The sequence below is a fragment of the Terrapene carolina genome, unplaced genomic scaffold, assembly GCF_002925995.2.
Source record: "Terrapene carolina triunguis isolate 2854851 unplaced genomic scaffold, T_m_triunguis-2.0 Scaffold247, whole genome shotgun sequence".
In the NCBI taxonomy this organism is placed as follows: domain Eukaryota; kingdom Metazoa; phylum Chordata; order Testudines; family Emydidae; genus Terrapene; species Terrapene triunguis.
In genome coordinates, this window is record NW_020664598.1 from 11013485 (window position 1) to 11028008 (window position 14524).

The 14524-nt window shown below is 37.6% G+C and overlaps 1 protein-coding gene across 7 annotated transcripts in view; it reads right to left on the reverse strand.

The window, feature by feature from the left end:
- The window catches only part of MYBPC1 (myosin binding protein C, slow type), a 115474-nt gene that overhangs the window by 64478 nt on the left and 36472 nt on the right, over positions 1 to 14524 (reverse strand). For 4 of the 7 annotated variants that reach the window (XM_029912821.1, XM_029912818.1, XM_029912819.1 and 1 more), the window contains exons 3-9: positions 13728 to 13769; positions 6809 to 6844; positions 6377 to 6415; positions 4983 to 5018; positions 2625 to 2729; positions 1823 to 1971; positions 1302 to 1419 (exon numbers count right to left, since the gene is read on the reverse strand). In XM_029912821.1, coding sequence (XP_029768681.1) covers positions 1302 to 1419; positions 1823 to 1971; positions 2625 to 2729; positions 4983 to 5018; positions 6377 to 6415; positions 6809 to 6844; positions 13728 to 13769 — 525 coding nt within the window. The remainder of the gene's footprint in view (positions 1 to 1301; positions 1420 to 1822; positions 1972 to 2624; positions 2730 to 4982; positions 5019 to 6376; positions 6416 to 6808; positions 6845 to 13727; positions 13770 to 14524) is intronic. The other 3 variants (XM_024208154.3, XM_024208156.3, XM_024208157.3) reach the window with 3 other exon arrangements.

A 14524-nucleotide genomic window follows, 5' to 3' on the forward strand; every position in this document is an offset into this window, starting at 1 on the left:
AAGAAGTCCTGCATAATCATATGGGGGTCCCAAATCATCATCAGTTGTTTTTTGCCACCCAGAATAGACTTTGTCTTTCTCCTGCTGGGTGGTCAGCAAGAAAGATACAAGAGCTTGGTCTGACTGAGAGTGGGAGATTCTGGGGGAAATTCATTCCTGTGTCAAGGGCCAGCACAAGATCTCTGCACCACATAAACCCTATTTGGAGAGTTTATTTGTGATATAACTGATGGATAGATCTTTGTGCTGGGCCTTGGCACAAGGATGAATTTCCCTCTGCATGAATTAGACATATGAATCAGAGCTAAATAGATGAAACAACTCTGTCCTATAGAAAGTTTATAGATGCGGATAGATGAGTTCTTCACCTAGCAGCCTATGAATACACGCAGATTCCTAGGCCTGTCTCGGTCAATTAGCAATCAGCTGTTGGGCATTCCCTTAACTGCAGCCTTCTTCCCTGGCTGATGACCAAGCTGATGACCTTGGTAATTTGGTAGGCTTGTTTTGCTAGGATGAACAAATACTCGACTAGGCTGCTTGGAGTGTTGCTGCCCTCTGGGTATTTGGGAAGCTTGCCTGGATCTGTCTAGCAGCTGAAATTACAGGACCAGGTGAATATTTGCAGGTTTTAAGATTTGAACAGTAGCCTTCATGGGGCAGACAAGATTGTTCGCTCTTGTTTGCTCATTGCTTCCTATCTCTCTTTGGCTCTGCAAATATGCATCTGCTAAAATTTGTTCATGTGAGAAGTCCCATGAGTAAAGTTAAGCATGTGTGTAAATGTTTGCAGGAAGAGGGTCTTTATCATGCATAAGTCGACAAATAATTTGGCCCTGAATCTCCACTGCATTGTGCAGTCGTTTATACCTGGGCAAAGTAGATGTAAAATGCTACCACTGACTAGGTACCATTTTACGCTCTCTCTGCACAGGTGGGGATTCCGAACCATTCCATATCAGAATCTCTCTTGGATATAACCGCATACATAATCTCTCTCATGTGGTATCGCTTGACAGATTTATGACTGGCATTCTTTTTGTTCAGCAGAGGCCTGATCTACAGTCAATAGAAGTCTTTCTATTGACCTCCGTGGGCTCTGGCTCAAACCCATGCTTGCCAGCCACCCCCCTCTACCATATATTTCATTCCAAAAATACATCACAGTTGCTCAGGAGGCATTGTGTTCAAAAAGTTAACATTAAAACTTCCTTCACTGTGGCCTTGAGAATACAGTTATATCATATTTGTTGTAAAAAGAGAAAAAAAAAATCTATAAATGGACAAAAGGGGAATCTTACCGTGGACTTCAAGATCGAAAGAGCAGCTATCGAACTTATCCTTATATGTTACTTCGCACCGGTAGTTCCCGCCATAGTTTTCCTTAGCTTTAATGATTTGCATCTCAAATGTATAAACCTGAAATTCAAATGCAAAGTATAATCATTTTAGTTTAGGATCCATTTGTACAAAGAGGAAGTTAAAAGCTTTGGCCAAGATGGAGAGTTTACTCTCTCCGCCTGTGTCAGGAGTGATGCAGAGCTGTGCTGCCCAGGAGGAACTCTGGAAAGGAACTGTGACTCAGAGACCCCCTTTCAAAGTTATTACTCAGAGGAGCTCCTGTTTTATGCCAGGGGACATGATGCATCAGATCCTTACCAGACACAACATCCTAGGGAAATGTATGGTGCAGCCAGAAATTGAACCCAGTTCTCCTGAGTCTCTATCCAATGCCTGAACCACAATGCCCTCCATCCTTAGATGAATGACTGATTAAGAATGGTTTTTAAGGCTTCAAGAAAAAAGAAAAATAGAAGTGTACCTTGCTATGACGCTCAAATGTCTCCTTCAGCTGAAGGTGTTTGCCTGCTTTACTGGCCAGGTCCATCCATTTACCTTTGAACCACTTTACAGTTGGCTTTCGAAGAAGATCTTTGGCTTCTACTTTGGCTATAAATGTAATATTTTCTCCTTTAAAAAAAGAAAAAAATAATAATTCAGTCATTACTGAAAATGTGGTTGCCTGTCACATTTGTACAAGTTTCTTTATAGAAAGATCTGAGTCTGAGCCCAGGTTTACAATGCAGTGTAGCTATACCGTTAGAAAGAGACTTGACAGGGAGGTTGTATGGCAACCCCAAATGGCTGCCTGAAAGACCAGTATTTATGGGCTTCAGAGAGGGACATGTCTAGTTCCTATTTCTCCAGTCCCTAGTTTTGTTTATGCTCTACAGATCCCCACAAAATCCTTTCTTCTAGTTAGAGACTGAGAAAGTGTAAGAGCATATGAACAACAATCTCTGAAACTCTCCCACTGTGTCAGCTGTTGTACAGCTAAGAGTAGTACAGGTGATCACCTATCCTCTCCAAGTGACCACAACTTCCAGCTTTCACCCTGACTAAATTATTAGATCTAAATTTGGTCCTGGTATTAACCAATTGAATATTCTCTTCACAGACCGGCCAAATTTGTTCTTCAAAGAGGAGTGTGCGGTTCCCACTGAAGTTAAAGGGAGTTGCATGTGCCTGAATGCAGAATTTAAACGTTATGTGAAATGCACCTCTTGTCAGACTTTATCTGTATCATAAAACCCCCAATATTTAATTTGTTTCTAGCCACTTACCAACATTCACTGAACCACCCTGTGGTTTTTCAATAAATAAAGTGGATCTCTGGGAATTGTCATGCTTCTCTGGTTCTTCTGGAGTTCCATCTCCAAGAGACCATACTAATATGCAGAGAGAGGGAGAAATATCATTTGTCTGAGCATGGTTCACTCCCACCAAAGAACACTTACCTGAGTTCATTAATCTCTCTAACCCTTTAGGCATCCTCAGTGGTATGTAAGTCTTCCGTTCCCTTACTCCCAGTGACACCCACTGTCAGGGTCGGGGCTGTCACATGCTCTACAGTTCCTATAGAAATATCATCTATGTGATGATGGAAAATGGAACTACTCGGGAAAGAAATTTGGGCAGATGGACGGTATAAGTGTCTTTTGTAACTTGGACTGCAATAATGTTCAGCCACGAGTGCTTTATAGGTATAGTCCACGAAAGTGCTTTGTAGAAACAGACACCATGGATCAAAGGTCCAAAGGCACAGCCAGTCTTAGGCACAAGCAGGATAAGTGTGACCACTTGGTGCATGATTTTTGTGGATCTCCCTCAATCCTGCACTCACTCAGCAACTCTTGCAAACTAATCTTTCCCCTTGGCCAGTGAGATAATGATGGGAAGAGGCTCACTGTTCAATCCCAATCTCTCCCTTCCGTGATAGAACCAGTGAGGCAGCAACTTGTAGCCTGATTTCCAACCCCACCACCACTGCCACCAGCCTCCGCCTATATGTACCCTCCTGAGAGTTTGGGTCCAGCAAATCCCCAGACCAGCCCTGTGCATAGATTGATGTTTATAGGTGACTAACTAGCCAGACACAAATGATTAAGTCACACACTCAGGTACAGATCCTTCTCCTGTTGAAGTCAAGGGGAGTTCTGAGCCAAAAGTGGGCGGCAATGCTGAGAAAGGATGTATGTACTGAGTCTCCAGAATATCTCCCTCTCTGACAACTCCTTCAGAGCCCTGGTGGGAATTAAAGTTGACTTCCAGTGGAAAACCCCATGGAGAGCAATAAAGAAAACATTTGTGGGCCACAGGCTCTCCTCCTACAGACTGGGTAAAACATGTGTCCCATATTCTGAGTTAGAATGTGTGAAGTAAGAATGATATATACTCTCCTTTAGACTGAGGAGTGTGGGCTAGTGCAAAATATGAAATGAATGTAGCTAGTAAAATTAGGGCCACCCAGGCATATATGTCAGAAAGTACAATCTGTGCAGAAGAACATGAATACTGGTCTATCCCCACAACAGGCCATTTCTTTGCTCTCTTTGGATCAGAAATGCCTCCTTATTGTTCTTGAATGGAAAAAAAAACATGATACTGTGTGATTTGGGTCAGTGTGTTCAAAGGCCGTCGGTCTCTGATCTTACAATTAACAAACAGGCACAACAAATTGCAATATAATTCATATTTTGTTATGCCTTGTTGCTAATATAAAAAGTTCCTTTTCATGTACAGTACCTGTTGTAAAAGATCACGGCAGATGTCAGCATGGTTTTTACACTGTATAAAGGATTATTACAGAAGGAATCATGCTGGCTGGTGAAAGTTAACATTGCACAGATATGTAACATTAACTACATTGGCCACCTGTGGAAAAAGGTAACCAAATGTTTTTGTTTTATTAAAAGCTATAACACATTCCAGGAGGTACTGGAATACTAAATAACTCCACTTCTAGGATGGTTAAAAGATCTAGGCTTTTAGCTTTGTCTCTTAATGCACTCAATGTGCGGGCGTATCCAGTTCTACTGTACATGTAATTGTGTTATTGCTCACGTGTAAACACACATATACACATGCACATACAGACACAAATGTATAGGGAGAGATGCATCTATCTATATGCTGTATATATAGTATACTGGTACACATACAAAAACACAACATAAATACAAATTGGAAAGGGTCACTAGTGAAAATTCTTTATATAGCTGTGTCTGGTACTGGAATTTTTAATGTGAAACCAGCTGCAATCCTAATAAACCACAATGTGATTCTGAAAAAAAAAATGTTATAAACGTTTCTATATGCAAGAAGATCACATAAAGTCAGCATGTGTTTGTTTTTTATTAAAAAGATTCACAGTTTTCAGCTATTCCAGGTAAATAACTGGGGTTGAAGTCCCATCTGCACATTTCATTTAAGAGAGATGTCTATTTCTAAATTTCCAAGTAGATTTTCCCAAGTAACCCCTTTTCTTTGACATTTAAAATCAACTGAAAAGTTAAGATTTAATGGGATATGAATGACAGTAATATAAAATAAAGGTAAATTAGTGCCAAGAAATAATTAATTAATACTAATCGCACTATGTTAGAGTTGGAATGTTTCTATTTTTTTTCAGGAGGTCTCACCTGAATCTTTTCTCTCCACTGACCGAGTAGTCCCATCTGAAAGGAAAGAGTAACCTGGATGATCCCAGTTTAGAGATCACAGTGTAACTGACCTTAGAGTTTACTGGTTCTTTAAAAAAAAAATTGACTGTACACAAGTAGCAGAGGTAGAACAGAAATTTAGGAGCATAATCATGTGGAGATGTCTCAATACAGGAATATGAAAAGTGTATAACTGAGTCTAAACCTCAATTATCTTTCTTCCGTTTCTGTATTCAACACAGGAAGACGTAATTAACATAGTGTGCATCTCTGTGCAAGGCTTCCTTTCCAAAGGTTCACATTTTAGAAGGATGCAACAAGGCCAATACTTTCCTCAAAATTCTGGGTAGTTCAAGATAATAGAAAACATTTCAGTTCATTGTTCATCCTAAAGGACAGTATCTTGAAGTTTAACAATATAATGACTCAGGTTGAAAAAAAAAATCCAGAGAAATAATGGAAAAGAAATGTTGAGGGTTCTTTTTAGGAGTGGTTAAAATAATAGTTTTATTTTTAGAATTAAGGGCCAGATCCTCAGCTGGTACATATCAGTGTAACTCCACTGATTTCAGCTGAAGATCTGGCCCCTGTAATATTTCATTTTCAGGGAGTTTGTGTAAAAGTTGATAATTTCTTAAGGGAACTAAAATAATTCACAGCATTTCTTACTTTAATAAATTGATGTGAATCATTAGGCATTCCATCATTGGGTTTCATTAAGGGTTTGCACTCCTTTTTAAGCAAATTAACATAAAACATGGTTGGAAAGCATGTGTGTGGGCAGGAAGAGGTTTCAGCAACACCCCAAAGTTGGTGGCACTAGGACCTTACGCAGCATCTTTTACTGCTGCTTTCATTCTGTGGTTGTGGTTTGAAGCCCTTTTATTGGTCAGCTGACTGGTGGTCAGCACTGAAAAATTAAAGCCACCTGACTTCTGATTGACTGGTAGAGCAGTGGCATCAGTAAACAGCCCAAGTAAGGTGACATCCAATCAGGTGGCGATAACTAGTTTTAAATCATAAGGATTTAGTTTAATTATAATTCTGAAATTTGGGTTCAGGTTTAACCTTAAAAATGCAGTCTGTATTCCTCCAGATGAATGCATACAGACAGAGCAGCTGAGCATTTCACCTGCTATGAAATAGTGAAGTCTCACTTAAGTCCTTATAAGAAGATACAAGTGGGATTTCAGTGCTGTAAAAGCCTTGTACTGGCCCACTGCATGGGGAGGTGAATTTCACCTAAAGTATCTAAAGAAGTTTCTGTGTTGATGGAAATTATGCTTAAGTGCAAACTACAGAATCAGGACCTATTTTTTTCTAGTCTAGTTTTTTCTAAGAAGGAAGGAAAAAAGCACTGTAATAATCCTAACCTGCTTGTGGCGTATTAACTGAAGCACTGTCATCTTCATCTGTAAAAAGAAATATGAATAAAAAAACTATACAAGGAAAAAGAGAGCACTGTAGATTATCCTTTTTAGTACAAACAAACGAAAATGTGAAACCTGCAAAATAAAAGGAGGGGGGGAATCATGATAGTTGGAAACACTCGTAATGGAAACTTCAAACTGATGAATAAAGCGTTGAGTAATTCAGTAGCTGAAATGGTAAACCTTAATGCTCCAGGCAAGTAAAATAAATAAATAAACAAATAAATAAATAAAATAATGGGATGTGAACTGTGATCTATTATTAAAATATGGATTTATATGAGAGTTTTTTAAGTGATTCTGTTTGTTAGAGATGTAATCCACAGTGAATACAAAAGACCAAAAAATGAAATCAAGGTCAACCACATATCTGACCTTCTGAAGAGGATGTCGATTCGCTGACGTTCATGTCTGCAAGTAAAATGCGTACCACATATACATTCAACATAACTAAACCATTTCAGACACGCAAAACATACCACAATTTAAAAAACCACCACTATACACACAGTTAGTAACTCCTGCATTAGAAGATTAATCCAAAATGAAGGGACTAAGCAACTCAGTTTTTTCCATATACAGGTAACACTTCAAGTACTGAACATTATCAGTTCACTTGGTTTTCATTTGATAAACATTGAATAATGGCCCCACTCTTTGGTATTAATACTTCATTTCCTAAGAATTATAATCTATTTTAGCAATTGTACTGTTATTTTAAAATGTTAACTCATATACTATGCCATGAATATTATTATTAACATTAATATTTTAATGGCACTTTCATACTTTTCCAGGTTTTATTATTATTAATTATTATTATTGTTAATAATACCTGGAAAAGTATGAAAGTGCCATTAAAATATTGATATTAAGGTCTAGTGACAATATTCATGATTCTGAGGAGACCCTAGTGGCAAGATAAAAGGCACTTTCTACAACAGTACAGTATTTTTCGTTAGCTAATAACTGTATTTGAATTTTAGCTGTTGAATAGAACACACACAGAGCTCAGTCTCTGGTGAAAATAGACCATAAGCATTAGTGTTTTAAATGGGTTTTAGTAGAAAAATATATTTTTTACCTGTGTACTTGTTGAGAGGCTAGAACAAACTAGATATAATTATGGCTTCAAGATATACAGACATACAGTAGAACGTCAGAGTTATAAACACCAGAGTTACGAACTGACCAGTCAACCACACAGCTCATTTGGAACTGGAAGTACGCAATCAGGCAGCAGCAGAGACGACAAAAAAGTAAAAAAGGCAAATACAGTACAGTACTATTTTAAATGTAAACTACTAAAATAAGGGAAAGCAACATTTTCCATCTGTACAGTAAAGTTTCAAAGCTGTATTAAGTCAATGTTCATTTGTAAATTTTTGAAAGAACAACTATAATGTTTTGTTCAGAGTTACGAACATTTCAGAGTTACAAACAACCTCCATTCCCAAGGTGTTTGTAACTCTGAGGTTCTACTGTACCTCTAAATGTTAACTAAAATGTGCATCTTCAACTTTATAAACTTTATTTTATTTAACTTTATAAAGTTAAATAAAATTTGCATCTTTTTCTAAATTGGCCTAATATAACAACCTATTTCCTCCTCTTCAGGAACTACTATAAATGGTTTTTATGGTAATTAACAGCTCATATAACTACATAGCATGGCACTTTAATGAAGGTATATAAATGTGACTTTTCTGTTATAGGGAAATATTAAAGCAGTCTCATTTAATTTTGTAAAGAGATTCACTAAACTAACAGAGCTACAGAAAGCAAATGATGCAATATATTTCCCAATAAAACACTGATAACTTGGATGAAAGGTTGCTGAAGTAATTAATATAACTCTTCCACAAAAAAGATAATACAGGATCAACAGCAGAACAACTTCAAACATTACAAAGAGTGGGAATGAACATGAAAGGTAATACATATTGCCTTCACATTCAGTTTCTGACAGCATTCACATGTGAAAATGTGACGACCTTAACTTTGACGCACAAGTCATACTCATGCATACATACTCTTTCAATGGTACACATACATTAGCAATGCCTATTTACATATATAATCCTTGATCTTCTACAGCTAGATTGTACCTTTAGGCACAGTCCTGTGTAATGAGGTGGTCTGTAGCCGTGTAGCTCCCAGAGGAGCCCCAAAGAGCTTAGAATTGGTTCTGCGGTAAATAATTTGTTACAGTCAACATGTTGGGGGTGAGGCAAAGATATTAACTTTCAGACCCCTCTGCACCCACTTGCTTCATAGGATGGTTGAACACTGGTCAGGTGGAACCTGCTTTCCCTACTGTGCTGGGAGCCAAGATGCATGGAGGTTGCTCAGAGGTGGGTGAGTGTGGTCTTACTCTTTCGCCCTTACATCCTGTGCACACAAGAGAGGGCATTCCACAATCTGCCCCTTAATTCTTAAGGTTTTTTTAAAATAGTAATATTGCAGTTCTGTATTTTACTGAAAAATTATAATTATTACTTTAGCAACCTTAATGTTAAGTTAATAAAGGTTTCCATGTTGATATTTTCTTCTTTTTTAAAATTGGATTGGCACAGATAATTTTGTGTGCCATATGTATTACATTTTCTGTGGTGCTGGGTTCCTCATGGCTTCCACGGTGTGCAAATGGGATAGCAGAAAAGCTGTGCAGCTCCCAAGATGTACAGGAGGAGAGTCCCACTACAGATCTAAGAACCCCCATTCTTTACACCTTAGGAGGTGTGCTTCTGGAGAAGATGTATACACTAAGCTATATTGGAGCACCTACCCTGCTTCTGCGGCACCTGGAGCTCTACTGGGGAGCCACATCCTCTCTAACAACTTATTTTCACCTGTGCCTCTGTGGAAAAGGCTCATATATAACATTCCTGAAACTGTTTAGATCTATATCTCTAGAAAGTTTGAACTGTTACAACTTAATAATTTCTAAACAAGAATGCTTCACAAAAACAACAACTCTAAACTATTTTTTTAAAAGTCATTCAGTCTCCTAACTATTGAAGGAATTCACATCAGACTTCCCCCAAAATTCAACCTACACATAGAGTGATTTTAGTTCTGTTCCATATATTCTCATGTCTAACAAACAAATTTATGCTCTACTTTAACTGAAAACTGAACACTATTTTAAATCTAGAGTCACTATTGTCACTTTTGTGAAACAGCAGAAAAGGTTAACTGAGTAGAGCGCAGATACCCTTAACATACATGATACTTTTGTTTATTGTAGGCATGGAAACACTTGACTTCTGAGTTGTGCAGGAAGTTTGGTAATGTAAGCAAGTGATTTGGATATTTGCTGCTACAGATTAGGCAAGCAAAGAATAGGTATTGCAATCTGAGAAAGCTAAAGACCCATACATATAGCAGGCCAAAATTTCCTCTCAGTCAGACCCAGGCAACCTCAGGTACTTTTGCTTAGGTTAGTGGAGAGCTATATTTTACCTAGTCTGTGTTATAGAAGAAACACTTTTTGACCTTAACAGGATTTAAGAATAATAATATGAACAGAACTATATTTAAAGATGTTAGCTTTCACAAATAGGGAGGGAGTAAAGCGAGATGAAATAGATGAGAATGTGCATTCTTACACTAACACAATATATGAAAGTCATAAAGCACTTGGATAATTATATATATTGCATGTACTGATTATCTGTAACACTTAGTGGGGATAAAATAAATTATAGATCTATTAATACATTAGAGATTATGAGGGAGTTGAGGATAGTCTTACAATTTTAGGTATTCAAATTAATGTACATCAATTAACATAAATTTACTATAAAGTCACAATGAAACTGGGCTAAATTCTCTTCTCACTTTTACCAGGATAAACCTAGAGTAACTCCAATTAAACTCACTGAGTCAATCTAGATTTACACTGGTGTAACTGAGAGCACAATTTAGTCCTAACAATGACCAAGATTTTCAAAACTCTGTGCCTAAAATCAAGCTTATTAAATAGATTGTTTGGCTTTTCAAAGTGCTGAGGACTAAGCAGCTCCCATTAAACTGTACAGGAACTGTTAGGTACTTAAGGTGCTGGGCAGCCAAGTGAAAGAATTGAAGTTTTAGTAGACAGATGAAAGGCTTAGTGAAACCTAAAGAAAATACAGGGATGAAACATTTAGGCATTTTAGTAGATGGCTGGATGGAACCTAGAGAAAGCACATCAGTGAAATACGCAGAAGTTTATTAGTAGACTCCTGAATGGCTGGATGGTACCTAAAGAAAGGAATAAGCAAACTGTTTTTAGATTGAGAAAATTATGATAATACTTTGTGTACATGATGATGCTAAATTTAAAAAGAAAAAAGAAAAAGATGGAAAATGGGATCAGTATAAGATGACATGGCGATAAGTTTGGTGGAACTTCTGCTGATTCACTTCTTGTTCTGCAAATAAAATGAATACTTAGTAGCTACATCTGAGTTCTGAATTTTCCAGTTACACAACTCAGATGTCTATGAAAGTGGCAAAATTATACAGGAGCAGGCAAATTTTCTTTTCACTGCTCTGAACTAATCATTTCCAGTGAAAAACCTAGAAAGAGAACAAAGAATTTTTCACATGGTGTGACCCATTTTCTCAACTCTACTAGACCTACTAATAACGTAATAGGTAGACAAATGTTTTACCATGGACAGACAGTAACTACCAACAAGTAACAGAATAGTAGAGCAGACACACAAGTAGGTATACTTTTTCTGCCTAACTGCTGGCTCTATGCCACAAAAATCATCTGGAACTTGGCCTAGGTTTTCTTGCTTGGCTGTAGGATTCATGTACAACCTGACCTCTCTGCAGACAGACAACTTCCCATGTACTGGGGTGGGTGGCTAGTATGAACTATCATGAATATCTTAGAATTTGTTTGATCTGCAAAGCATCCAGGTATTATGCTATCTAGATGTGAAACCCTTCACCATCCCACATAATTCAGAGAAGACCCCAAAACTGCCACCTGCAAAGTTATGGAAGCAGTTTTTAGCTCCATCCTGGACTAAGTAGTACAAAAGCCAGTTGTTGGCTGGCTGTCTCCCTGTTCCTTGTTGGTAAACAGCCCTTTAAAATATATTTTTCTAATATAACATGACTTTCAGCAAATGGAGAAGAGAGAGGCCTTTTCTTCTGATATTCAGGAACTATGCTTGTTATTATAAAGAATACCATATACAAAATTCTTCATAACAGATGAGCATGAGAGTCTTAAAGACTCTCTTCCCTTATGCACAACGGAATCCTAGCCCTGGATTGGGGTTCACAGGAGCTGGGGTTCAGACTGCAATGTAAATAATAATAAATTTAATTAATAATTTCAGCTAACTCATTCAGCATGCTCTGAGTCTTACTGACAATGACTTCTGTGCTGCTATGTAAAGGAACAGCTCCACTAGACCATGATGGATGAGAAGAGAATCTTTTCTACTTATCAGTACCACAATCCTTCTGACATTTCACTATTCAGTTTCTTATTGGAACTCTTACTTTAGCGGTTGTTGGTAGTTGAAATAGGATTAAAATGGAAACACCTCAACTTTTACTTTGTGTAGTAGAATCTCAAACAATTTTTTTAAATTTAAAAACCATTCCAAGCACTAGAAGTAAATGGCTCAGCCCCATGAAAAACTCCTACCCTCCAGCAAATCTCTTTATTCTTTGCTAGTGTGAAACTTCAAAAACCGCAAGACAGATTGTATAAAAAAGATAGTACAGTAGTGTTCGATGAGATACTTACCAAGGTGTCTTTTTAATTCAGCAAAATATAGACTTGTAGAGTTAGAGGGCAAGATATTATAGATGTTCAATTCAGGAGCAAAATGTTTTTCCCAGGTCAAAATTCAAGCAGTCATAACCAACAACTGCTAGACTACTATAAGGCAAAAATCTTCATTTCTGTTTCTACCTATTTGGAGTGCAAAATGCTCCTGAATAAAACTGTTGCCAAGAATGACAGATTTAAGTCCTTCCCAAAATATTTTTGTGACAAAATAGAAGCACTATTGGAAGACAGTTAGCAGCATGCACTGACGCTAAGTTCAGCATGTTTATTCTGCCAGTGATATTTGGTTCATTCATTCTCAACATTGGCATTCAGATTTTCTTGACACAAATGGCCATGCACTGCGCCACATCTTTTTCAAATTAATCTGTAAACAAGTCTTAGATGCCACATCACATCTAGTCTTTTTAAAAGGCAAATCTATAAGCTCCCAGCTAGGTGAGATCAAAGTCAGAGTAGATATTCAAGGCCTGTTCCAAATAATGAAAAAATGTTGGGTCAACTATAAACAGATCTTAGTCTGATTGAGATTTTTTTTTATCAGCATCAGAAACCTCATACTTGAATCAATAAACTATACTGTCCATTTCAAAGTGAACTGATGAGCTGTTCTAATTTTACTCAAGTAGAGAATACAGAATAATGCACAGTATGTGCCATATTTGATCTTTCTTTTCATACAAAAGGGTAGAATTTGACCCAATCCCACCAAATGTGTGTTCCTAAATGGAAGCATTGCCAATTGAGGGCCAGATTCTAATTTCAGCTAAGCAGCAGGAATAGCTATGTATCTTGAAAACGTAGCTGTTTGTTGGATCCGTGTATAATTATGGGTATGTTTGTGTGTGTTCACAGCAGATGATTTTTCAAGTAAGGCAGTAACCCAGAACATGTATTGGGGTTTACCATTGGGCCCTAAATGGAGAAAAATTAATGAAGTGAGACGATTCCTTTACCGAAGAACATGTGGAAGTTAGATGACTTAGTTGACCAAATGTCTGATGAAAATGTACAGCATGAAATACCAAGGTTCTAAGATAGAATAGAAACAGCCTTGGATGATAAAATGAGATTGCCCACCTCATGCAAGAGCTACTGGTATGCACTGATCTGAATTTTGTTGAATTTTGTCAATGTCACCATTCATGCTCATTTGAAGATGGCTTTCTGCTCATGCAAATCATTTGAAATCTGATCCAGGAAGATGGACCATTTTATCTAACTAATCATGGTTACTATGCAGTATAGCTCAACAAAGGCTAGTGAGTTTCATACTTGTTTACGGAACTTTTGAAGGAAACACATAAACAGCATAATTTCCTTGTGCTCAATGAGTCATGCAGAAAAAAAATCCCGGAAGCTTCAAACCACACTACTCTAATATAATGCACCAAAATTCTGAAAAAAGCTCAAACAATCTAGCATCATTACAGCATTTATGGATGGCTCTGCCTGCTTCCAGCTTTTGGTATATGACTGTCCACTCACCTTTAGCCTGTTCGGTTCCATCCTCTTTTGGTTTCTTTTGTTCTGTGTAGGAAGTACAAGTACATTTTTGAGAGAATCTTAAAGTAAAAAGAAAAACTTACACAGCATTATAAAGAATACAGCAAAGCTTTAGGTCATGTAAATGTGTAAACCCCACTCCACCCCTGCAAAAAGGCTATTTCTTAGGGTTATTGGTAATTGTATAATGTGTAGCTATAATTCACCACACCAAATGTTACATATTAGAATAATATACATGCATTTTGTGTTTGATATGTTATCAGATTATGTACTATCGAAGAGGATTGTTGCGGCCTCCCTCACAGGAAGCAAAGTGACACCTTCTTTGAAAGCAGCAATTGTTAGACCCTTGTTCTCTTGGGAACTGTTCTGAAGCCCACTGTAGCCAATTGAAAGACTCCAATTGATGTCAATGGGCTTTGGATCAGGCATTCGATACTGTCATATTCTGATAGTACCTAAATGCCTCAGATCTCCTGGGCCCCAGTCAATTTGTTTGTAGGTTGGTGTACAGTACAGACAGATAGCGCTGGAGATATGGTCTGACATCTCTTCCTGGGGAGGGTTTAAGATCAAATAGCCATACTGATTCTTTTAGGCTATCTGCTTTCATTACTGTTGGCAATGAGGTGCTATTGTAGATCATAGCAGGAATAGATAGGGTCACTCCTGAGTGACTCATCTTTTCTGCCTGAGACAACCCAGAGGTTAGTTTTTGTAAATTCTTAATTGCCAAAAGGGTTCTCTATTCCAGGGTTTTGCTGGATTTTATTTTG